Source organism: Lonchura striata, chromosome 27, assembly GCF_046129695.1.
Source record: "Lonchura striata isolate bLonStr1 chromosome 27, bLonStr1.mat, whole genome shotgun sequence".
NCBI classification, from domain to species: Eukaryota; Metazoa; Chordata; class Aves; order Passeriformes; family Estrildidae; genus Lonchura; species Lonchura striata.
Window position 1 is genome coordinate 8175205 of NC_134629.1, and position 25524 is coordinate 8200728.

The 25524-nt window shown below is 59.4% G+C and overlaps 1 protein-coding gene across 1 annotated transcript in view; it reads right to left on the reverse strand.

Moving 5' to 3' along the window:
• The window catches only part of LOC110480537 (cyclic AMP-dependent transcription factor ATF-7), a 66508-nt gene that overhangs the window by 37123 nt on the left and 3861 nt on the right, over positions 1-25524 (reverse strand). The window contains exon 2 of the mRNA XM_077788680.1: positions 12820-12878. Coding sequence (XP_077644806.1) covers positions 12820-12867 — 48 coding nt within the window. The 5' untranslated portion in view covers positions 12868-12878. The remainder of the gene's footprint in view (positions 1-12819; positions 12879-25524) is intronic.

Genomic DNA, 25524 nt, shown 5'->3' on the forward strand with positions numbered 1-25524 from the left:
GGATTGAGCAGCAAAACCTGATGGGAGCACTGGGATTGGGATTGTGCAGTAAAACCTGATGGGAGCACTGGGATTGTGCAATAAAACCTGATGGGAGCACGCAGAGATGAGCCCCGGGCACTGCAGGGCACCAGGAAGGGCTCGTTCCCGAATTCCCAGCACTGCAGGGCACAGGGAATGGCTCGTTCCCGAATTCCCAGCACTGCAGGGCACAGGGAATGGCTCATTCCCGAATTCCCAGCACTGCAGGGCACAGGGAATGGTTCATTCCTGAATTCCCAGCACTGCAGGGCACCAGGAATGGCTCATTCCCGAATTCCCAGCACTGCAGGGCACCAGGAAGGGCTCATACCTGAATTCCCGTCACTGCAGGGCACAGGGAATGGCTCATTCCCAAATTCCCAGCACTTTGGGGCACCGGATCACCTCCGGGTGGCTCTGCAGGTGCCAGGAGCCCGCGGCAGCAGCAGGGCAGGGCCGGAGCCCCACAACAAAAGGGGAAGGGGAGGGAAAATCCATCACGGAGCCACCACACCGGAGCAGCCACCACCTTGGGGTGCAGCCACCACCTTGGGGTGCAGCCACCCCAGCACCCCGGTGGCTCCCGGGGTCGCCCAGCCCCACTCTCTGGAGCTTTGTTCTCCAAACCAGAGCTTTGATCCACAGCTCTGCCCCCGCCTCCTCTGCAGCCAGTGCTGAGGGGCTTCCAGCAGCCGGCGGCGACGCTCTGAGCTCCCGGTGGCCACCGAGCCCTCCCTGCCCCACAGAAATTCCATCACAACATCCCCGAGACAGCCACAGCCACCAAACCCTCCCTGCCCCACAGAAATTCCATCACAACATCCCTGAGGAAGCCACAGCCACCAAACCCTCCCTGCCACAGAAATTCCACCACAACACCCCTGAGACAGCCACAGCCACCAAACCCTCCCTGCCCCAGAAATTCCACCACAACACCCCTGAGACAGCCACAGCCACCAAACCCTCCCTGCCCCACAGAAATTCCAACAACATCCCTGAGGAAGCCACAGCCACCGAGCCCTCCCTGCCCCAGAAATTCCAACATCCCTGAGACAGCCACCAAACCCTCCCTGCCCCACAGAAATTCCAACAACATCCCTGAGGAAGCCACAGCTACCAAACCCTCCCTGCCAGAGAAATTCCCATCACAACATCCCCGAGACAGCCACAGCCACCAAACCCTCCCTGCCCCACAGAAATTCCAACAACATCCCCGAGACAGCCACAGCCACCGAGCCCTCCCTGCCCCACAGAAATTCCAACATCCCTGAGGAAGCCACAGCCACCAAACCCTCCCTGCCACAGAAATTCCCCCACAACACCCCTGAGACAGCCACAGCCACCAAACCCTCCCTGCCCCAGAAATTCCACCACAACACCCCTGAGACAGCCACAGCCACCAAACCCTCCCTGCCCCACAGAAATTCCAACAACATCCCTGAGGAAGCCACAGCCACCGAGCCCTCCCTGCCCCAGAAATTCCAACATCCCTGAGACAGCCACCAAACCCTCCCTGCCCCACAGAAATTCCAACAACATCCCTGAGGAAGCCACAGCTACCAAACCCTCCCTGCCAGAGAAATTCCCATCACAACATCCCCGAGACAGCCACAGCCACCGAGCCCTCCCTGCCCCACAGAAATTCCAACAACATCCCCGAGACAGCCACAGCCACCAAACCCTCCCTGCCCCACAGAAATTCCAACATCCCTGAGGAAGCCACAGCCACCAAACCCTCCCTGCCCCACAGAAATTCCACCACAACACCCCCGAGACAGCCACAGCCACCAAACCCTCCCTGCCCCACAGAAATTCCAACATCCCTGAGGAAGCCACAGCCACCAAACCCTCCCTGCCCCACAGAAATTCCACCACAAAACCCCCAAAACAGCCACAGCCACCAAACCCTCCCTGCCCCACAGAAATTCCACCACAACACCCCCGAGACAGCCGATCCCCTCCGCGGCTGCCCCCGGCTCGCAGCCCCTCGTGCGCTGCCGCAGAGCCCCCCCAGCCCAGCCCAGCCCCTCTCGCACAAATCTTTAAATCTTTATTGTCTGCATCTCTATTCCCTGCGGGAATTTTAGGACTTTAATGCTTTTATTGTTTTAATCCGGCGTATTATAAAGAAAAAACCACTTGCGCACAACAGCTGGGCCGAGCGCAGGAAGCCGCGGCGCTTAAGCAGGTGTTAAACTCGCGCTGCGGCTCCGGGATTTGGGATTTAGGATTTAGGATTTAGGATTGAGGGAGGTTCGAGAGAGGGGGGAGCCTCTCCCAGCCCGGTTTGGGTTTTAGAACGGGGAGGCTGGAGCTTGGCCTGGGCTCTGCTCTTTGGAAAAACCCCAAATGTGGTTTTTTTGTCTCTGCTGAGCCCCTCCGTGCCCAGCCCTTTGTGCAGGAGGACACGGAGCCAGCCCGGAGCGCCCACCCCGCTCCTCCCGGCACTTCCAGCCCCCTTTGCGGCCCCAAAACCCTTTTATGGACCCTGAACCTCCTTTACCGACCCCAAACCCCCTTTATGGACCCCAAATTTCCTTTACCGACCCCAAACCGCCTTTATGGACCCCAAATTTCCTTTACTGACCCCAAACCCCCTTTATGGACCCTGAACCTCCTTTACAGACCCCAAACCCCCTTTATGGACCCCGAAACGTCTCTATGGACCCCAAATTTCCTTTACCGAACCCAAACCCCCTTTATGGACCCCGAACCCCCTTTATGGACCCCAAATTTCCTTTACTGACCCCGAACCCCCTTTATGGACCCCAAATTTCCTTTACCGACCCCAAACCCCCTTTATGGACCCCAAATTTCCTTTACCGACCCCAAACCGCCTTTATGGACCCCAAATTTCCTTTACTGACCCCAAACCCCCTTTACTGGCCCCGAACCCCCTTTATGGACCCCGAGAAAGGCTCTCACACAAAGCACGGACAAACTGAGGGGGGAAAACGTCAGAACAAAAAGAAAAAACCCACCAACGGAAGTAACAAAACCCGTCCGAGTGAAAATCGCGCGTATTCCTCTAAAAGAGGAATCCCAGGTGGTTTTCACCCCGCTCCCCACAGCTCTGGGCCCTGGCGCTCAGGACACGCTGCGTCCTGTTTGCCCGCGCTCCAGTGCTCCCAGTGCTCCCAGTATGTGTTCCCAGTGCTCCCAGTATTCCCAGTGCTCCCAGTATTCCCAGTATGTGTTCCCAGTGCTCCCAGTGCTCCCAGTGTTCCCAGTGTTCCCAGTATGTGCTCCCAGTGCTCCCAGTGCTCCCAGTGCTCCCAGTGCTCCCAGTGCTCCCAGTATTCCCAGTGTTCCCAGTGCTCCCAGTATTCCCAGTGCTCCCAGTATTCCCAGTATTCCCAGTGCTCCCAGTGTGTGTTCCCAGTGTTCCCAGTATTCCCAGTATTCCCAGTGCTCCCAGTGCTCCCAGTGTTCCCAGTGCTCCCAGTGTTCCCAGTGTTCCCAGTATTCCCAGTGCTCCCAGTGCTCCCAGTGCTCCCAGTATTCCCAGTGTTCCCAGTGCTCCCAGTGCTCCCAGTGCTCCCAGTGTTCCCAGTATGTGTTCCCACTGCTCCCAGTGTTCCCAGTATGTGTTCCCAGTGTTCCCAGTGTTCGCAGTGCTCCCAGTGCTCCCAGTATGTGTTCCCAGTGTTCCCAGTATGTGTTCCCACTGCTCCCAGTGTTCCCAGTATGTGTTCCCAGTGTTCCCAGTGTTCGCAGTGCTCCCAGTGTTCCCAGTATGTGTTCCCAGTGTTCCCAGTATGTGTTCCCACTGCTCCCAGTGTTCCCAGTATGTGCTCCCAGTGTTCCCAGTATGTGCTCCCAGTGTTCCCAGTGTTCCCAGTATGTGTTCCCAGTGCTCCCAGTGCTCCCAGTGCTGCCGCTGCCGGAGCCGCATGGATCCCGCGGCTGCCGCAGAGGGGCGGAGCGGGCTCGGCAGCCAACAAAGCATCCTTGGGAGAAAAAGGGCGGATTTGGGGCTGGGAGGGGCGGGGGGCGGCTCGGGAGCCAAACCGCGATTTTTGGGGTTGAAATGAATCCGGGGCACAGGGAAAGCCCCCGGGCCCAGCCCGGCCCAGCGGGGAAGGGATGGAGCCCTCCTCCAGCCCGGGGGCTGGCAGCGGTGAGCCGACAGCTTGGCTGGCCTTTGGACAGAAGTTTAGAGAAAATCCTGCGAGCTCGGGCTCCTTTTGGAGGGCTGGATAAATCCTTTTCCCTGCCAGCGCCGTCCCTGCTGCGGCGCTGCTGCTGGGGCAGCCGTGCTGCTGATAACGAGGTCTTTGTCAGAGCTGCTGCTCCGAGCAAGAAGTGATTTGTTCTCACAGTAAAATAAAAAGGATTTACAGTTGTCTCAGGCAGGGAGCGAGCCAGGCTCCGAAACCGAACAGCCTTGACTTCCAAATGCTGGGTTTAACACCGGGAAATATTGCACTTGCCAGGAAAACACCCGGAGCTGCTCGGGGGGGAGGAAAGCTCCGACCCCGCGGTCTGGCAGCACTCTGACACCCCTCCCTCCCTGGCCAAGGGGGTCCCCACAGCCCCAGCCCCATTCCCGAGGGATTTAGGGACGAAAACCACGCGGGTTTTGCAGCTCCCGAGAGAAACCCAGCCCAGGCCCAGCTCTGAGCGGGGCTCAGGCTCCAGCTTTGGCTCACAGCTGCTTTCTGCTCCTCCCTTGGGCCCACGAGCACCAGAAATGCCCAAACCCGGCTCAGCCTGAGCCCGGCTCAGCCCAAACCCGGCTCAGCCTGAGCCCGGCTCAGCCCAAACCCGGCTCAGCCCAAACCCAGCTCAGCCCAAACCCGGCTCAGCCCAAACCCGGCTCAGCCCAAACCCGGCTCAGCCCAAACCCGGCTCAGCCTGAGCCTGGCTCAGCCCAAACCCGGCTCAGCCCGAACCCAGCTCAGCCCGAACCCGGCTCAGCCCAAACCCAGCTCAGCCTGAGCCCGGCTCAGCCCAAACCCGGCTCAGCCCGAACCCAGCTCAGCCCAAACCCGGCTCAGCCCGAACCCAGCTCAGCCCAAACCCGGCTCAGCCCTAACCCGGCTCAGCCCAAACCCGGCTCAGCCCAAACCCGGCTCAGCCCAAACCCGGCTCAGCCTGAGCCTGGCTCAGCCCAAACCCGGCTCAGCCCTAACCCGGCTCAGCCCAAACCCGGCTCAGCCCAAACCCGGCTCAGCCCAAACCCAGCTCAGCCCCAGCCCGGCTCAGCCTGAGCCCGGCTCAGCCCCAGCCCGGCTCAGAAGAGAGGAGCCCTCCCTGACCGTGTTCCCAAAAAAGAGGAGCCCTCCCTGATTGTATTCCCAAAAATGAGGAGCCCTCCCTGATTGTGCTCCCAAAAAAGAGGAGCCCTCCCTGACCGTGTTCCCAAAAAAGAGGAGCCCTCCCTGACTGTATTCCCAAAAAAGAGAAGCCCTCCCCGATTGTATTCCCAAACAAGAGGAGCCCTCCCCGATTGTATTCCCAAAAAAGAGGAGCCCTCCCTGACCGTGTTCCCAAAAAAGAGGAGCCCTCCCTGACTGTATTCCCAAAAAAGAGGAGCCCTCCCCGATTGTATTCCCAAAAAAGAGGAGCCCTCCCTGATTGTATTCCCAAAAAAGAGGAGCCCTCCCTCCTCCTTCCCTGCTGCTGCTGCTGCTGCTGCAGAGTGGAGACCAAGCCTGGAATTTGGGACAATTCAGCTGCACAGCCCCACTGCCCAGCCGGAATTCGGGACCTGTCCAGCCCGTGTCCAGCCAGAATTTGGGACCTGCCCAGCCCCTGTGTCCAGCCAGAATTTGGGATCTGTCCATCCCCTCTGCCCAGGAAATTCGGGACCTGCCCAGCCCCAGTGTCCAGCCTCTCTGTCCATCCCCTCTGCCCAGCCGGAATTCGGAACCTGCCCAGCCCGTGTCCGGCCAGAATTTGGGATCTGTCCAGCCCCCGTGTCCAGCCGGAATTCGGGACCTGCCCAGCCCCAGTGTCCAGCCTCTCTGCCCAGCCCGTGTCCGGCCAGAATTTGGGATCTGTCCAGCCCCTGTGTCCAGCCAGAATTCAGGACCTGTCCATCCCCTCTGCCCAGGAAATTCGGGACCTGCCCAGCCCCAGTGTCCAGCCTCTCTGCCCAGCCCGTGTCCAGCCAGAATTCGGGACCTGTCCAGCCTGTGTCCAGCCAGAATTTGGGATCTGTCCAGCCCCTCTGCCCAGGAAATTCGGGACCTGCCCAGCCCCAGTGTCCAGCCTCTCTGCCCAGCCCGTGTCCAGCCAGAATTCGGGACCTGTCCAGCCTGTGTCCAGCCAGAATTTGGGATCTGTCCAGCCCCACTGCCCATCCCCACTGCCCAGCCGAAATTCGGGATCTGTCCAGCCCCTGTGTCCAGCCAGAATTTGGGATCTGTCCATCCCCTCTGCCCAGGAAATTCGGGACCTGCCCAGCCTGTGTCCAGCCAGAATTTGGGATCTGTCCAGCCCGTGTCCAGCCAGAATTCGGGACCTGTCCATCCCCTCTGCCCAGGAAATTCGGGACCTGCCCAGCCCCAGGCTCCGGCTCCGTGGGGCAGCCGGGGCCGTGCCCCACACGCGCTCCCGCCGCAGAGCCCTTCCAAGAACTGCCAAGGAATCCCAGCCAGAGCAATGATAAAGGTTTTAACTTACAGGAAATGCTGCTATTAAATAATATTTAAGTCTTAATTATATTTTAAACCAGCCATTTTGGAAAAAAAGAAGTTCTATTACGGCGCTTTTGTAGTTAAAGGTCTGTCAACATTTCCATTTTAAACCTTCATTTCTAGGGGGTTTATAATTTGGCCATAAAAATTCATTCTAGGCTGGAACTTGGCAAACAGGGGCTCAGCCTAGGAGCAATATTTTTTATTATCCAATTTGGTTTAAATTGGTTTGGCCGTTTTTAAGTTATAGGAGTGTAAAAAATAAACGTTTACTGGTTTCAGATGCCTTCTCAAGCTTATTATTATTCAAAATTAGCCTTCCCCCTGCCCACCTCCAAAAGCACCTCGGCAGCGCTGGGGGAGCCGCCGGCGCTGCTGACGGCGCAGGAGCTGCGGCCCAAACGCAGCCCGTGCCTCCTCCGGCTGCCCGCAGCTCCTGCAGCTGCTGCTGCAGCTCCTGCAGCCACCACTGCAGCTCCTGCAGCTGCTGCTGCAGCTCCTGAAGCCACCACTGCAGCTCCTGCAGCTCCTGCAACCACCACTGCAGCTCCTGCAGCTGCCACTGCAGCTCCTGCAGCTCCTGCAGCCGCCACTGCAGCTCCTGCAGCTCCTGCAGCCACCCGTGCAGCTCCTGCAGCTGCCACCACTGCAGCTCCTGCCACCACTGCAGCTCCTGCAGCTCCTGGGGGAACTGGTCCCTTGCTGGCCGTGGGGTGAAGCTGGACCAGGAACAGGCACAGCTCAGGAACCCCAAACTGGGAACCCCAAACTGGAAACCTCAAACTGGGGATCCCAAACTGGGAACCTCAAACTGGGGATCCCAAACTGGGAACCCAAACTGGGAACCCCAAACTGGGAACCCCAAACTAGAAACCTCAAACTGGGGATCCCAAACTGGGAACCCCAAACTGGAAACCTCAAACTGGGGATCCCAAACTGGGAACCCCAAACTGGGAACCCCAAACTAGAAACCTCAAACTGGGAACCCCAAACTGGGAACCCCAAACTGGAAACCTCAAACTGGGGATCCCAAACTGGGGATCCCAAACTGGGAACCCAAACTGGGGATCCCAAACTGGGAACCTCAAACTGGGGATCACAAACTGGGAACCTCAAACTGGAAACCTCAAACTGGGGATCCCAAACTGGGATCCCAAACTGGAAACCTCAAACTGGGGATCCCAAACTGGGAACCCAAACTGGGGATCCCAAACTGGGAACCCCAAACCGGCTCAGTCCCAAACCAGCTCAGTCCCAAACCCCAAACCAGCTCAAACCCCAAACCGGCTCAGTCCCAAACCAGCTCAAACCCCAAACCAGCTCAAACCCCAAACCAGCTCAGTCCCAAACCAGCTCAAACCCCAAACCAGCTCAAACCCCAAACCAGCTCAGTCCCAAACCAGCTCAAACCCCAAACCAGCTCAGTCCCAAACCAGCTCAGTCCCAAACCAGCTCAAACCCCAAACCAGCTCAGTCCCAAAGCAGCTCAAACCCCAAACCACCTCAAACCCCAACCCAGCTGAGCCCCAAGCCACCCCGGCCCCGGCAGGAGCTGCGTGGGCCCCTCCGTTTCGGGAGCCCAGATTTAGGGCTGATGGCCACGGCAGCAGACTGTTCAGAGCCATAAACCGCTCCTGAGCCTGGCTAATGCCAGGTGATGCTCAGGCACCACGCCATAAACATTATTTCTATTCTATGACAAGATAAGAGGATACAATAAACCAGCGAGGAGAGAGAGAGGGGAGAAAAAAGAAATCATTTTTTGGCCTCGTGAAAAGTTCTGGGCTCGGCGTTTCCTGCACAAAGCAGCGGCTCCCAGCAAGGGTTTAGGGGGAATAAATTGGGAAATTAAGGGGGGGTTTAAAAGGCAAACGATTGTCTGAGGAAATGGCCTGGATAACTGGAGCTCTGGAATTAGGGCCGCAGGGATGATTTGTGTGCCCTGCAAAGGGAAACGCTGCGGAGGGAGGGCTGGGAAGCCGTGCTCCCTGCTCAGGGTGTTCAGTATATTCAGGATATTCAACTTATTCAATGTATTCCGAATATTCAATATATTCTGTATGTTCAATATCCTCCCAAATCTCCCAAACCTGAACTAATTAATGAGGTGGGGCTGTCCCACTGCAACATCTCCCAGTTCAACCAGCAGTGCCCAATCTCCCCCAAACCTGAAGGTTTAATTCCCAAATCTCCCCCAAACCTGAAGGTTTAATTCCCAAATCTCCCCAAATCTGAATGTTTAATTCCCCAATCTCCCCCAAATCTGAACATTTAATTCCCTAATGAACAAGTTGGAGCTGCCTCACTGCCCAAAGCTGGGGAACACCCAGAATGGCTGGAACTGAGATTTGAGTGACAGCAGCACCCAGCATTCAGAGATTTGGGTGACAGCAGCACCCAGCACCCAGAATTCACAGATTTGGGTGACAGCAGCACCCGGAATTCACAGATTTGGGTGACAGCAGCACCCGGAATTCACACATTTGGGTGACAGCAGCACCCAGCATTCAGAGATTTGGGTGACAGCAGCACCCAGCACCCAGAATTCACAGATTTGGGTGACAGCAGCACCCAGCATTCAGAGATTTGGGTGACAGCAGCACCCAGCACCCAGAATTCACAGATTTGAGTGACAGCAGCACCCGGAATTCAGAGATTTGGGTGACAGCAGCACCCAGCATTCAGAGATTTGGGTGACAGCAGCACCCGGCATTCAGAGATTTGGGTGACAGCAGCACCCAGAATTCACAGATTTGGGTGACAGCAGCACCCAGCACCCAGCATTCAGAGATTTGGGTGACAGCAGCACCCAGCATTCACAGATTCGGGTGACAGCAGCACCCGGAATTCACAGATTTGGGTGACAGCAGCACCCAGCATTCACAGATTTGGGTGACAGCAGCACCCAGCATTCACAGATTTGGGTGACAGCAGCACCCGGCATTCAGAGATTTGGGTGACAGCAGCACCCGGAATTCACAGATTCGGGTGACAGCAGCACCCAGCACCCAGAATTCACAGATTTGGGTGACAGCAGCACCCAGCATTCACAGATTTGGGTGGCAGCAGCACCCGGATGGATTCCAGCCGGAGCTCCTGGCTCCAGGAGCCCCCCTGCCTCCCAGAACGGGACCCCGGCTCCCCGCTGCCCTGGAACACTCGGGGCTGGGAGGGAATTTGGGAATTCTCCACCTGTCCCCTCGGGGTGGGAGGCAGCTGTGCCAGCCCGGCCCGGGGCCGGGGGAATCCCAAAATATCCCCCGGCAGCCCTGGCAACCCCAAACATGTTTACAGCCCCTGCCCCCCGAGAGATTTCGGGGCCCTCCTCGCTGCCCTCAGCCTCTCTTCCTGCATGGAACAGGAAAAGAGCGGAAAAGGAGGGAAAAGAGGGAAAAGGGAGGGAAAAAGGGAGGAAAAGGGGGAGAAAAGGAGGGGAAATGGGGGAAAAGAGGAGGAAAACGGGAGGAAAAGAGGAGGAAAAAGGGGGAAAAGGGGGGAAAAGGAGGAAAAGAGGAAAAAAGGAGGAAAAAGGGGAGGAAAAGGGGAGGAAAAGAGGAAAAAGGGGGGAAAAGGGGTGGAGAAGGGGAAAAGGGGTGGAGAAGGGGAAAAGGGGTGGAAAGGAGGAAAATGGGAGGGGAAGAGGAAGAAAAAAGGACAGAAAAAGGGTTTGGGGCATAAAAGATGGGCTACAGAGGGAAGGAAGCAGCTGCTGGGGCAAATCAAAAAGTCACCCCAGGACATTCCCCCGTGCCAGCCCTGCTGGCCCTGCCCTGGATCCCCCATCCCATCCTATCCTATCCCTGGATCCCCATCCTGGATCCCATCCTGGATCCCATCCCATCCCGGATCCCAGCCCTGGATCCCATCCCATCCCGGATCCCAGCCCTGCCCTGCTCTGAAGGACGTTCTGGGAGAAGCAGGCACGAGGTCAGGCTGGATCCCCATGAATCACCCGCTCGGAATTACCAGGATTCCAGCATTTCCATATTAACATGAGGAATTGTCGGAATTACCCATAAGCAGCAGGCTGGAACAGCCAGAGGAGGAAGCAGCCACCTTTATATGTCATTTGTGGGAGATTGTGGGAGATTAAATTTAAATACATTGTTGTTTGCCTTAATTGCTTGTTTGAAGCCGATTTTAGGGCTGTGTGATTGAAGGGCTCACTCCATTAAGTGCTCAAACACAGCTAATACATTTTATAAATGGCCTGCACAATTTCACAGGCAAAGAAGTTTCAGATAAAAAGCAGCCTCCCAAAAAAAGAGAAAAAAAAAAAAAAAGAGAAAAAAAATGAAAAAAAAAAAGAAAAGGCACAAGGAGGAAATTCACCTGCAGGAGGGGAGGGGAAGGATCTGGGTGAGGCTCGTGTCACAATGACCAGAAAGCTGGGAAACCCTAAATATGTGTTTTTAATTCAGCAGCAATTCCATCATCCCCCAGAGTCCAGCAGATCCCACTAATTCCAGCAGCAATTCCATCATCCCCCAGAGTCCAGCAGATCCCACTAAACCAGCAGCAATTCCATCATCCCCCAGAGTCCAGCAGATCCCACTAAACCAGCAGCAATTCCATCATCCCCCAGTTCCTCCCAGTACCAAGGGCCAGGGAGCCCCCGAGCTCAGCTTTGGGACGGCGCCGATTTCCCAGGAAAGGGAAGGAAAATGGGCGGGAGCAGATTTTCCCAGGAAAGGGAAGGAAAAAGGACGGGAGGGTGAGGCTGGAGGAGGATGAGCCTCCCTCTCCCCCATCCCAAGAAGCCCCGCAGCCCTCCAGGCAGGAGGAATTCCCGCGGGGCACGGGAAGAAGCCCATCCCAAAATAGCATTTTGGGGCGCATCTCCCGGCACCTGCCGCATTCCCAGCTGCTCCAGAGGAGGAACTCGGGAGCAGGACGGGGGCACGGCCCAGGGGAGGCCGTGGAGCAGGAGCCAGCCCGGCCCGGGAGGCTCTGCCGGGAGCCGGGAGCTCACGGCCGGGGGCTGCTCTCCCCCTGGAGCCCCTGGAACGGCGGCTCGGAGCGTCCCGGCTCCGGGATCAACCGGCCCCAGCCCCGTTACACCAAAATCCCATTAACCCCAGAGCCAAAGGAGCCAGAATCCCATTAACCCCAAAGCCAAAACAGCCAAAATCCCATTAACCCCAGAGCCAAAGGAGCCAGAACCCCATTAACCCCAGAGCCAAAGGAGCCAGAATCCCATTAACCCCAAAGCCAAAACAGCAAAATCCCATTAACCCCAGAGCCAAAGGAGCCAGAATCCCATTAACCCCAAAGCCAAAACAGCAAAATCCCATTAACCCCAAGGCCAAAACAGGCAAAATCCCATTAACCCCAAAGCCAAAACAGCCAAAATCCCATTAACCCCAGAGCCAAAACAGCAAAATCCCATTAACCCCAAGGCCAAAACAGCAAAATCCCATTAACCCCAGAGCCAAAACAGGCAAAATCCCATTAACCCCAAAGCCAAAACAGCCAAAATCCCATTAACCCCAGAGCCAAAACAGCAAAATCCCATTAACCCCAAGGCCAAAACAGCAAAATCCCATTAACCCCAAGGCCAAAACAGGCAAAATCCCATTAACCCCAAAGCCAAAACAGGCAAAATCCCATTAACCCCAAGGCCAAAACAGCCAAAATCCCATTAACCCCAGAGCCAAAACAGCAAAATCCCATTAACCCCAAGGCCAAAACAGCCAAAGTCTAGCAGACCCAGAGCAATCCAGCTCCAGCAGACCCCAGCCCAGCAGACCCAGCCCCAGCAGGCCCCAAAGATGACCAGACCCAAACGCAGCAGACCCCAAAGATGACCAGACCCCAAAGATGACCAGACCCCAGCCCAGCAGACCCCAACCCCAGCAGACCCCAAAGATGACCAGACCCCAAAGATGACCAGACCCCAACCCCAGCAGACCCCAACCCCAGCAGACCCCAAAGATGACCAGACCCCAGCCCCAGCAGACCCCAAAGATGACCAGACCCCAAAGATGACCAGACCCCAACCCCAGCAGACCCCAACCCCAGCAGACCCCAAAGATGACCAGACCCCAGCCCCAGCAGACCCCAAAGATGACCAGACCCCAAAGATGACCAGACCCCAACCCCAGCAGACCCCAGCCCAGCTGGCCCCGGTGGCGCCGAGCCCCGCCGGCCGTACCTGTCCGCAGCCCGGGGCGCCGCACACGAAGGGCCTGTCGTCCCCCATCCTGCAGCAGCCTGGGGAGCAGAGAAGGGAGAGAAATCCTTAAACAGCCCCAAAACCCCCCAGGCACCAGCGGGAGCTGCCCCTCTGCCGGGACGGCGTTGATGGGACGGGAATTGTCCCGGTTTAGGGTCTGGGGTGGGTTTCACAGCCGGGAAGGTGTGGGAGCTTCCCTGGGCTCCAGCATGGCCCAGAGGTGTCCTGCAGCTCGGTGTCACCTCCTGCAAGGCGTCACCTCAGCCCTGCTCAGGGTTTTCGGGGTCAGGAACACGCTGAGACCCGCGGGGATGCTCAGAGCCAGCCCTGGAGCAGCCCAGGAATCCCCCCCGCACAAACAAACCCGCAGGGACCGGGGCAATCCACGGAAAACAAAGTGCGAGCGAGCAGCCATCAAATAAATCCACGGCCCCTCTCTGCACCGGTTATATTTTCAATGGGAGAGAACTAAAATTTGTCATTTAATTAATTAAGGGATTATAGGAGTGGTGCTCCGTTTTACAAGGCAATAATCGGGCTCCCCAGTGGGTAAACTACAAGGCTGATGGCAGGGGCAGTTTATCACGGATTACAGCCAAGGATAACAAAACACTCACTCCTATTATGCTACAAGTGAAGCTGCTCTCATTAATAAAAAATAAGAGTAAATAAAGCAAAACCCTCCCCACCCCAGCCTCAAACTGGAGAAGCGGCGGTTCCCCCACGCACTGGAATTTGTGTTTTCACAGGGGGTTCACAGAGCTGTGCCAGAGCAGTGCTGAGCTGGGGGCTGCTCGGGGGCTGCCAGCGCCAGGCTGGGCTGGGCCGGGCTGGGCCAGGCTGGGCTGGGCTGGGCCAGGCTGGGATGCCAGCAGGGACCAGGCTGGGCCGGGCTGGGCTGGGCTGGGATGCCAGCAGGGACCAGGGCTGGGCTGGGCCAGGCTAGGATGCCAGCAGGGACCAGGGCTGGGCTGGGATGCCAGCAGGGACCAGGGCTGGGCTGGGATGCCAGCAGGGACCAGGCTGGGCCAGGAACCTCTGCACGCTCGCTGGGTATTTTTGGGAGCTCCAGGAATGCAGCAGGGGCAGCGGCAGGAGCCTCTGCTCCCCGGGAGAGGAATCGATGAGCTGCTCAGAATGAACGGAATTGGTGATTTTCTGCTGTGGGAGGTGAATTCCTGCCCCCAGCCACGGCAGCAAGACCCCAGGGCTGACAGGAGAGGAGCTGGGATCCCACAGAGAAAGAGAGGAGCTGGGATCCCACAGAGAAAGGAGCTGGGATCCCACAAAGAGAGGAGCTGGGATCCCACAAAGAGAGGAGCTGGGATCCCACAGAGAGAGGAGCTGGGATCCCACAGAGAAAGAGAGGAGCTGGGATCCCACAGAGAAAGGAGCTGGGATCCCACAGAGAGAGGAGCTGGGATCCAACAGAGAAAGAGAGGAGCTGGGATCCCACAGAGAGAGGAGCTGGGATCCCACAGAGAAAGAGAGGAGCTGGGATCCCACAGAGAAAGGAGCTGGGATCCCACAAAGAGAGGAGCTGTGACCCCACAAAGAGAGGAGCTGGGATCCCACAGAGAGAGGAGCTGGGATCCCACAAAGAGAGGAGCTGGGATCCCACAAAGAGAGGAGCTGGGATCCCACAGAGAGAGGAGCTGGGATCCCACAGAGAAAGAGAGGAGCTGGGATCCCACAGAGAGAGGAGCTGGGATCCCACAAAGAGAGGAGCTGGGATCCCACAGAGAAAGGAGCTGGGATCCCACAGAGAAAGAGAGGAGCTGGGATCCCACAGAGAAAGGAGCTGGGATCCCACAGAGAAAGAGAGGAGCTGGGATCCCACAGAGAGAGGAGCTGGGATCCCACAGAGAAAGAGAGGAGCTGGGATCCCACAGAGAAAGAGAGGAGCTGGGATCCCACAGAGAAAGGAGCTGGGATCCCACAAAGAGAGGAGCTGGGATCCCACAGAGAAAGAGAGGAGCTGGGATCCCACAGAGAAAGGAGCTGGGATCCCACAGAGAGAGGAGCTGGGATCCCACAGAGAAAGAGAGGAGCTGGGATCCCACAAAGAGAGGAGCTGGGATCCCACAGAGAAAGAGAGGAGCTGGGATCCCACAGAGAGAGGAGCTGGGATCCCACAAAGAGAGGAGCTGGGATCCCACAGAGAAAGAGAGGAGCTGGGATCCCACAGAGAAAGGAGCTGGGATCCCACAGAGAGAGGAGCTGGGATCCCACAAAGAGAGGAGCTGGGATCCCACAGAGAGAGGAGCTGGGATCCCACAAAGAGAGGAGCTGGGATCCCACAGAGAAAGAGAGGAGCTGGGATCCCATAGAGAGGAGCTGGGATCCCACAGAGAGAGGAGCTGGGATCCCACAAAGAGAGGAGCTGTGACCCCACAAAGAGAGGAGCTGGGATCCCACAGAGAGAGGAGCTGGGATCCCACAAAGAGAGGAGCTGGGATCCCACAAAGAGAGGAGCTGGGATCCCACAGAGAGAGGAGCTGGGATCCCACAAAGAGAGGAGCTGGGATCCCACAGAGAAAGGAGCTGGGATCCCACAGAGAAAGAGAGGAGCTGGGATCCCACAGAGAGAGGAGCTGGGATCCCACAAAGAGAGGAGCTGGGATCCCACAGAGAAAGGAGCTGGGATCCTACAGAGAAAGAGAGGAGCTGGGATCCCATAGAGAGGAGCTGGGATCCCACAAAGAGAGGAGCTGGGATCCCACAAAGAGAGGAGCTGGGATCCCACAGAGAAAGAGAGGAGCTGGGATCCCATAGAGAGGAGCTGGGATCCCACAGAGAGAGGAACTGGGATCCCACAGAGAAAGAGAGGAGCTGGGATTCCACAGAGAAAGAGAGGAGCTGGGATCCCACAAAGCAGGAGGCAGAGAGCCCCTGCGCTGACACCGGGCAGTGACACCGGGCAGGGACACCGGGCAGGGACACCGGGCTGGCCCTGTCCCTGTGCCCGCAGTGACACCGGGCAGTGACACCGGGCTGTGACACCGGGCAGGGACACCGGGCTGGGACACCGGGCAGGGACACCGGGCTGGGACACCGGGCAGTGACACCGGGTAGGGACACCGGGCTGGGACACCGGGTAGGGACACCGGGCTGGGACACCGGGTAGGGACACCGGGTAGGGACACCGGGTAGGGACACCGGGCTGGGACACCGGGCAGGGACACCGGGCTGGCCCTGTCCCTGTGCCCACAGTGACACCGGGCAGGGACACCGGGCTGGGACACCGGGCTGGCCCTGCAGGGCCACCTCTCCCGGGTGACACTTCCCCGCCGCGATGGACGCAGCACGCTGGACACGGCCGGAGGGAGGAAAGGCACACTCGGATTGTTCTGGGCAGCTCCGGGGGGATTTTCACCCTCCCTGCTGAGCCACACCGTCCCCGGGCTGGCTGTGCCCCGCAGGACGGGCTGCGGGGTGGCACGGGGCACACCCAGCCCGGCCTGCCCTCGCACATCCTGGGGCAAGCACGTCTCTCTCCCTCTCAAGATTATAGAGGTGCACAGAGAGAAATGAAAGAGAAAACCATTTCTACTCCTTGTTTTTCCTATGTGAAATGTGTTTGGAGAATTGTTTACCTGGGGTGATTGCTTGATTGGATTCTGGTGAGGGTTGTTTGAGCTGATGGCCAATCCAACCCAACCCAATCCAACCCACCTGGGGCTGGGCTCTCAGAGAGGGTCACCAGTTGTGTTAGAGAAAGTAGAATGTAGTTTTAGTATCCTCCTTTTATACAGTATGTTACCGTATTTTAGTTACAATAAAGAAAGAATTCAGCCTTCTGAACCGAGTCAGACGTCGTCGTCTCTGCCCATTGGGTTCCCCTGCATTCACAATGACGTCCCGGCACCGGGAAGCTCCACGGGCAGCTCAGAGAAGGAGCCGGGGCCGGGAGCGCCGGGATTTGGCAATCCCGGTCTCTGGTGCCCTGCCAGAGCCAGGAGTGAGCGGCTGCTCCCGCAGCTGCACGCGCTGGGGACTCTGCAGCGCCGCAGGTCCCCGTGGAACACGGCAGGGAACAGCAGAGCTTCACCTTGCCTTTTCCGGGGGAGCCGCCCGCACCTCGGCCCGCTGGACCCGGGCACGGAGCTGGGAACGCTCGAAAAATAAGGTTCCATGGTTGTCCTGGCACGGGAGCCCGCCGCAGGAGCGCTGCTGCTGCATCTGGGCACCGCAGGACGGGCAGGAGCGCACTGGAATGCACTGGGAATTGTGCTGGGAATGCACTGGGGATGTACTGGGAACTGCACTGGGGATGTACTGGGAATTGTGCTGGGAATACACTGGGAATGCACTGGGAATTGTGCTGGGAATGCACTGGGGATGTACTGGGAATGCACTAGGAATTGTGCTGGGAATGCACTGGGGATGTACTGGGAATGCACTGGGAATTGTGCTGGGAATGCACTGGAATGCACTGGGAATTGTGCTGGGAATGCACTGGGGATGTACTGGGAATGCACTGGGAATTGTGCTGGGAATGCACTGGAATGCACTGGGAATGCACTGGGAATTGTGCTGGGAATACACTGGGAATGCACTGGGAATGCACTGGGAATTGTGCTGGGAATACACTGGGAATGCACTGGGAATGCACTGGGAATGCACTGGGAATTGTCCTGGGAATGCACTGGGGATGCACTGGGAATGTACTGGGAATTGTGCTGGGAATGCACTGGGAATGTACTGGGAATTGTGCTGGGAATGCACTGGGAACTGCACTGGGAATGCACTGGGAACTGCACTGGGAACAGCACTGGGAATTGCACTGGGAATACACTGGGAATGTACTGGGAACTGCACTAGGAATGCTGCAGGCCCTAAGAAACACTGGTGGGGGTGTGCAGACACTGTTCTGTGCCAGCTGGGATCCCTCTCCAGGACAGATCCCTTTTCCAGCTGGGATCAGTCTCCAGGACAGATCCCTCTCCAGCTGGGATCCCTCTCCAGGACAGATCCCTTTTCCAGCAGGGATCCCTTTTCCAGCAGGGATCCCTCTCCACCTGGGATCCCTTTTCCAGCAGGGATCCCTCTCCAGCAGCACCCCCACAGCTCTGGGTTATGCCTGTAAACCACGAGGACAAACTCCACATTAACGTGACCACAAAATTAAAGCCGAGGGCTGCACCGAGCGTGAACCAAAACCGGCAGGGCTGCGAGAGCCACTCCTAAAAATAGGCTCAGCCTGGGGAGGCACAGAGCAGGCTGCTGGCACGGGCTGGCCCGGGAGGGAGCTGGGGGACAGGGGCACGAGGGCAGGGCAGGAGGGCAGCGAGGCAGGGCAGAGAACGAGCTGGCACGGGGCAACGTCGGCTGGCACAAGGCTGCCCGCTTTTTGGGGCAGTTTGTGGATAAAAACCTAGCATGGGGTTGATTCTCTGAGCCCAGCCAGTGGCCAGGCCAGCCCAGCCCCATGGGGCTAATTCAGAGCTCAGCCAGTGGCCACCCAGCCCAGCTCGTGGGGTTAATTCTGCCCAGCCCAGCCCAGCTCCGTGGGGTTAACTCTGCCCAGCCCAGCTCGTGGGGTTAACTCTGCCCAGCTCCGCGGGGTTAACTCTGCCCAGCCCAGCTCGTGGGGTTAACTCTGCCCAGCCCAGCTCGTGGGGTTAACTCTGCCCAGCTCCGTGGGGTTAACTCTGCCCAGCCCAGCTCGTGGGGTTAACTCTGCCCAGCCCAGCCCAGCTCGTGGGGTTAATTCTGCCCAGCTCTGTGGGGTTAACTCTGCCCAGCCCAGCCCAGCTCCGTGGGGTTAATTCTGCCCAGCTCCATGGGGTTAACTCTGCCCAGCCCAGCCCAGCTCCGTGGGGTTAACTCTGCCCAGCCCAGCCCAGCTCGTGGGGTTAATTCTGCCCAGCTCCATGGGGTTAACTCTGCCCAGCCCAGCCCAGCTCGTGGGGTTAATTCTGCCCAGCTCCGTGGGGTTAACTCTGCCCAGCCCAGCCCGGCTCCTCTGGGCAGCTCTGCCAGCCCGGGAGCCGTGCCAGGAGCACAAACAAACCCATTCAAACACAAACGGCAAGGAACCAGATTATTATGGATGGCTGCAGACCGGGGCTGGAGCAGCCTCTGGCTTCCAGGAGAACACACAAAGCCCCGGTGCCAGCCCCGAATCGCTCTGGGGGAGCACGGGGAGGGGAGGCAGCCCCGCTGCCATTTCCAGCCCGGGAGAAGGAAGCACAGGGCTGCGTGTCCCCAGGCTGTCCCCAGGCTGTGTCCCTGTGCTGTCCCCAGGCTGTCCTCAAGCTGTGTCCGTGTGCTGTCCCCCGGCTGTCCCCAGGCTCCCAGACTGTCCCCAGGCTGTCCCCAGACTGTCCCCAGGCTGTGTCCCTGCACTGTCCCCAGGCTGTCCCCAGGCTGTGTCCCCAGACTGTGTCCCTGCACTGTCCCCAGGCTGTGTCCCCAGGCTGTGTCCCTGCACTGTCCCCAGGCTCCCAGGCTGTCCCCAAGCTGTGTCCCTGCACTGTCCCCAGGCTGTGTCCCTGCACTGTCCCCAGACTGTCCCCAAGCTGTCCCCAGGCTGTCCCCAGGCTCCCAGACTGTCCCCAAGCTGTGTCCCTGCACTGTCCCCAGGCTGTGTCCCCAGGCTGTGTCCCTGCACTGTCCCCAGGCTGTCCCCAGACTGTCCCCAAGCTCCCAGACTGTCCCCAGGCTGTGTCCCTGCACTGTCCCCAGGCTGTCCCCAGGCTGTGTCCCCAGGCTGTGTCCCTGCACTGTCCCCAGGTTGTGTCCCTGCACTGTCCCCAGGTTGTGTCCCTGCACTGTCCCCATGCTCCCAGACTGTCCCCAGGCTGTGTCCCTGCACTGTCCCCAGGCTGTCCCCAGGCTCCCAGACTGTCCCCAGGCTGTCCCCAGGCTGTGTCCCTGCACTGTCCCCAGGCTGTGTCCCTGCACTGTCCCCAGGCTGTCCCCAGGCTCCCAGACTGTCCCCAGGCTGTGTCCCTGCACTGTCCCCAGGCTGTCCCCAGGCTCCCAGACTGTCCCCAGGCTGTCCCCAGGCTGTGTCCCTGCACTGTCCCCAGGCTGTGTCCCTGCACTGTCCCCAGGCTCCCAGACTGTCCCCAAGCTGTGTCCCTGCACTGTCCCCAGGCTGTCCCCAGACTGTCCCCAAGCTCCCAGACTGTCCCCAGGCTGTGTCCCTGCACTGTCCCCAGGCTGTCCCCAGGCTGTGTCCCCAGGCTGTGTCCCTGCACTGTCCCCAGGCTCCCAGGCTGTCCCCAGGCTGTGTCCCTGCACTGTCCCCAGGCTGTGTCCCCAGGCTGTGTCCCTGCACTGTCCCCAAGCTGTGTCCCTGCACTGTCCCCAAGCTGTGTCCCTGCACTCTCCCCAGGCTGTGTCCCCAGACTGTCCCCAGGCTGTCCCCAGGCTGTCCCCAGGCTGTCCCCAGACTGTCCCCAGACTGTCCCCAGGCTGTCCCCAGGCTGTCCCCAGGCTCCCAGAAGAGCCGAGGTTTCCCCTGAAAACGGAGGAAGGAAGCAGAGCGCTCCGAGGCCGGCCAGGAAAGGCTCCCGTGGTTTTCCTGAGGGCATCGTGGCCAGCCCGGAGCTTCCCGAGCCACCCGGGAGGGCAGGGACAGAGCCCTGTCCTGGCCAGGGCTGCTGCTGTGCCCTGCCCGTGCCAGCCCGGGCTGACTGCGAGCACCATCCATCCTCCCCTGGGGGAGCAACCCACAGCTCCAGCTCTTCGGGCGAAAAACCCAGGGAAGAGCGGGACTGGGTCCCACCTGCTCCAAAAATCCCAGGGAAGAGTGGGACTGGGTCCCACCAGCTCCAAAAAACCCAGGGGAAAGCAGGAATGGGGTCCCACCTGCTCCAAAAAACCCAGGGAAGAGCCGGACTGGGTCCCACCTGCTCCAAAAATCCCAGGGGAAAGCAGGAATGGGGTCCCAGCTGCTCCAAAAAACCCAGGGAAGAGCGGGACTGGGTCCCACCTGCTCCAAAAAACCCAGGGAAGAGCCGGACTGGGTCCCAGCTGCTCCAAAAAACCCAGGGAAGAGCCGGACTGGGTCCCAGCTGCTCCAAAAAACCCAGGGGAAAGCAGGAATGGGGTCCCAGCTGCTCCAAAAAACCCAGGGAAGAGCGGGACTGGGTCCCACCTGCTCCAAAAAACCCAGGGAAGAGCCGGACTGGGTCCCAGCTGCTCCAAAAAACCCAGGGAAGAGCCGGACTGGGTCCCACCTGCTCCAAAAATCCCAGGGAAGAGCCGGACTGGGTCCCACCTGCTCCAAAAAACCCAGGGAAGAGCGGGACTGGGTCCCACCTGCTCCAAAAAACCCAGGGGAAAGCAGGAATGGGGTCCCAGCTGCTCCAAAAAACCCAGGGAAGAGCCGGACTGGGTCCCACCTGCTCCAAAAAACCCAGGGAAGAGCCGGGACTGGGTCCCAGCTGCTCTGTGGAGCTGGGCTGGCACCTCAGCCCTGCTGCTGTGGGACTCGGGGCGACCTGGGGCTGCACACACCGGGCTCAGGGCTGCTGCCAGGGCTCCTCCTGAACCCCAAAGCTGTTTGGAGCTGCTCACACCAGGCTGAGGGCTCCTCCTGCACCCCAAAAGCTGTTTGGAGCTGCTCACACCAGGCTGAGGGCTCCTCCTGCACCCCAAAGCTGTCTGGAGCTGCTCACACCAGGCTGAGGGCTCCTCCTGAACCCCAAAATCTGTTTGGAGCTGCTCACACCAGGCTGAGGGCTCCTCCTGTCCCCAAAATCTGTTTGGAGCTGCACACACCAGGCTGAGGGCTCCTCCTGCACCCCAAAGCTGTTTGGAGCTGCACACACCAGGCTGAGGGCTCCTCCTGAACCCCAAAATCTGTTTGGAGCTGCTCACACCAGGCTGAGGGCTCCTCCTGCACCCCAAAATCTGTTTGGAGCTGCTCACACCAGGCTGAGGGCTCCTCCTGAACCCCAAAATCTGTTTGGAGCTGCTCACACCAGGCTGAGGGCTGCTCCTGCCCCTGCACACATCAGACTCGGGGCTGCTGCCAGTGCTGCTCCTGCCCCTCGGGGTGCCCGCAGCTCTCCCTGCCTCTCCCCAGCCGGATCCACCCATGGAAATTGCGAAAGACTTTCAGTTTTGCAGGGAGAGGCCCCCCCAGGGCGGCTCTTGTGCCTAAATTCACATTTTCAGGTTATTTTGGGGTGTGAGGGAAGGAGGGAGAGTGTTTGCTTTGTAACCAGAAAGCTGCGAGAGCTTAAAATTGCCGTGTGAGAAAGGAGGCCAAGAGCCCAGCTATAAAACCTGCTCCGGAGGCACAACTCCCTCACGCTCCGTGGGCTTGACAAAGCAAAGCAAACCCAACTGTATAAACTGGAATATTGGCAGGGAACTCGCTGGAAACAAATCCCCCCCAGCCACAGGGTGTTTAAGCAGAAACCTCCGCCAAGCGCCAGCAGCTCCCTGGGGCTGGGCCTTTCTGGGTGTTGGGGCTCCGAGAGGATCCCCAAAAAGCCAAAACCTCACGGCCTTAGGGGTGTTGGGGATGTGCAAAACCTTCATTTCTCGCTGGAAGAGCCTTGGAGCAGCCCCGGGCAGCTCCGTCCCTGCCAGAGCCCCTCCTCTGCCCCTCGGTGACACCACGAGGGTCCTGGGGCATTGTCACCGTCCTGTCACCCACAGGGACAGGGACAGGGGCATTGTCACCATCCTGTCACCCACAGGGACAGGGACAGGGGCATTGTCACCGTCCTGTCACCCACAGGGACAGGGGCACTGTCACCGTCCTGTCACCCACAGGGACAGGGGCATTGTCACCGTCCTGTCACCCACAGGGACAGGGGCACTGTCACCGTCCTGTCACCCACAGGGACAGGGACAGGGGCATTGTCACCATCCTGCCACCACAGGGACAGGGGCACTGTCACCGTCCTGTCACCCACAGGGACAGGGGCATTGTCACCGTCCTGTCACCACAGGGACAGGGGCAGGGGCACTGTCACCGTCCTGTCACCACAGGGACAGGGGCACTGTCACCGTCCTGTCACCACAGGGACAGGGGCATTGTCACCGTCCTGTCACCCACAGGGACAGGGGCACTGTCACCGTCCTGTCACCACAGGGACAGGGACACTGTCACTGTCCTGTCATCCACAGGGGCAGGGACAGGGACATTGTCACCGTCCTGTCACCACAGGGACAGGGACAGGGGCATTGTCACCGTCCTGTCACCCACAGGGGCAGGGGCATTGTCACCGTCCTGTCACCACAGGGACAGGGACAGGGGCATTGTCACCGTCCTGTCACCACAGGGACAGGGACAGGGGCACTGTCACCATCCTGTCACCCACAGGGACAGGGACAGGGGCATTGTCACCGTCCTCCCACCACAGGGACAGGGACAGGGGCACTGTCACCGTCCTGTCACCCACAGGGACAGGGACAGGGGCATTGTCACCGTCCTGTCACCCACAGGGACAGGGACAGGGACAGGGACATTGTCACCGTCCTGTCACCCACAGGGACAGGGGCATTGTCACCGTCCTGTCACCACAGGGACAGGGACAGGGACATTGTCACCGTCCTGTCACCCACAGGGACAGGGGCATTGTCACCGTCCTGTCACCCACAGGGGCAGGGACAGGGGCATTGTCACCATCCTGTCACCCACAGGGACAGGGACAGGGACAGGGACATTGTCACCATCCTGTCACCCACAGGGACAGGGACAGGGGCATTGTCACCATCCTGTCACCCACAGGGACAGGGACAGGGACAGGGACATTGTCACCATCCTGTCACCCACAGGGACAGGGACAGGGGCATTGTCACCATCCTGTCACCCACAGGGACAGGGACAGGGACAGGGACACTGTCACCATCCTGTCACCCACAGGGACAGGGACAGGGACAGGGACATTGTCACCGTCCTGTCACCCACAGGGACAGGGACATTGTCACCGTCCTGTCACCCACAGGGACAGGGACAGGGACACTGTCACCATCCTGTCACCCACAGGGACAGGGACAGGGACAGGGACATTGTCACCGTCCTGTCACCCACAGGGACAGGGACAGGGACATTGTCACCGTCCTGTCACCCACAGGGACAGGGACAGGGACAGGGACATTGTCACCGTCCTGTCACCCACAGGGACAGGGACAGGGGCATTGTCACCGTCCTGTCACCCACAGGGGCAGGGACAGGGACACTGTCACCATCCTGTCACCCACAGGGACAGGGACAGGGACATTGTCACCGTCCTGCCACCACAGGGACAGGGACATTGTCACCATCCTGTCACCCACAGGGACAGGAACAGGGGCACTGTCACCATCCTGTCACCCACAGGGACAGGAACAGGGGCACTGTCACCATCCTGTCACCCACAGGGACAGGGACAGGGACATTGTCACCGTCCTCCCACCACAGGGACAGGGACAGGGGCATTGTCACCGTCCTGTCACCTCAAAGCAAAGCCCTGACCTCGGCCAGAGCACCCGGACAGGGATTCGGGAGCGTCTGGGCCCTCTTTGGTGGCAGTTGGTGGCTCCAGGACCTCCGGAGCCAAAGGGAAGTCCCTGAGGCTGGAGCGGCCTCCAGAGCTCCGAGCAGCCTCCAGGAGCCCATGGCCACCTCCAGGAGCTCCAAATCACCTCCAGGGAGCTCATGGCCACCTCCAGGAGCCCATGGTCACCTCCAGGAGCCCGTGGCCACCTCCAGGAGCTCCAAATCACCTCCAGGGAGCTCATGGCCACCTCCAGGAGCCCGTGGCCACCTCCAGGAGCTCCAAATCACCCCCAGGAGCCCATGGCCACCTCCAGGGAGCTCGTGGCCACCTCCAGGAGCCCGTGGCCACCTCCAGGAGCTCCAAATCACCTCCAGGAGCCCATGGCCACCTCCAGAGCTCCGAATCACCCCCAGGAGCCCGTGGCCACCTCCAGGGAGCTCGTGGCCACCTCCAGGAGCCCGTGGCCACCTCCAGGAGCCCATGGCCACCTCCAGAGCTCCAAATCACCCCCAGGAGCCCATGGCCACCTCCAGGGAGCTCGTGGCCACCTCCAGGAGCCCGTGGCCACCTCCAGGAGCTCCAAATCACCTCCAGGAGCCCATGGCCACCTCCAGAGCTCCAAATCACCCCCAGGAGCCCGTGGCCACCTCCAGGGAGCTCGTGGCCACCTCCAGGAGCCCGTGGCCACCTCCAGGAGCTCCAAATCACCTCCAGGAGCTCCAAATCACCTCCAGGAGCCCGTGGCCACATCCAGGAGCCTGTGGCCGCCTCCAGGAGCTCGTGGCCACCTCCAGGAGCTCCAAATCACCTCCAGGAGCTCCAAATCACCTCCAGGAGCCCCAAGCCCTGTGAGACCCGGAGCTCTGCCCGCCCCAGGGGCACGACCTGTGCCCGAGCCCGGCACAAACGCAGCGCCAGGCCCAAACCCCGGCAGGAATCCCTTCCCGTTGCCGCCAGGGCGGAGGCGCGGGCAGCAGCAGCAGCTCCGGGGCGATCCATCCCGGCCGTGCCGAGATCTACGGCGGCGCGGGGAAATAACTCAGCTTTACGGGAGCAAGGGGAGGCCTCGGAGAGCCGCTGCTCCGCGCCCGGCCCCTCATTACCCCGCGGCCGCCGCGGCCTCGGAGCGCGCAGTATTTTATACCTCGGAAATGCCTGAGCGACCCAGAAACTGGAGTCCCATTTCCTGAAATTATTTCGCCACTTCAGAGCCCTTGTTTCAATGAAAGCT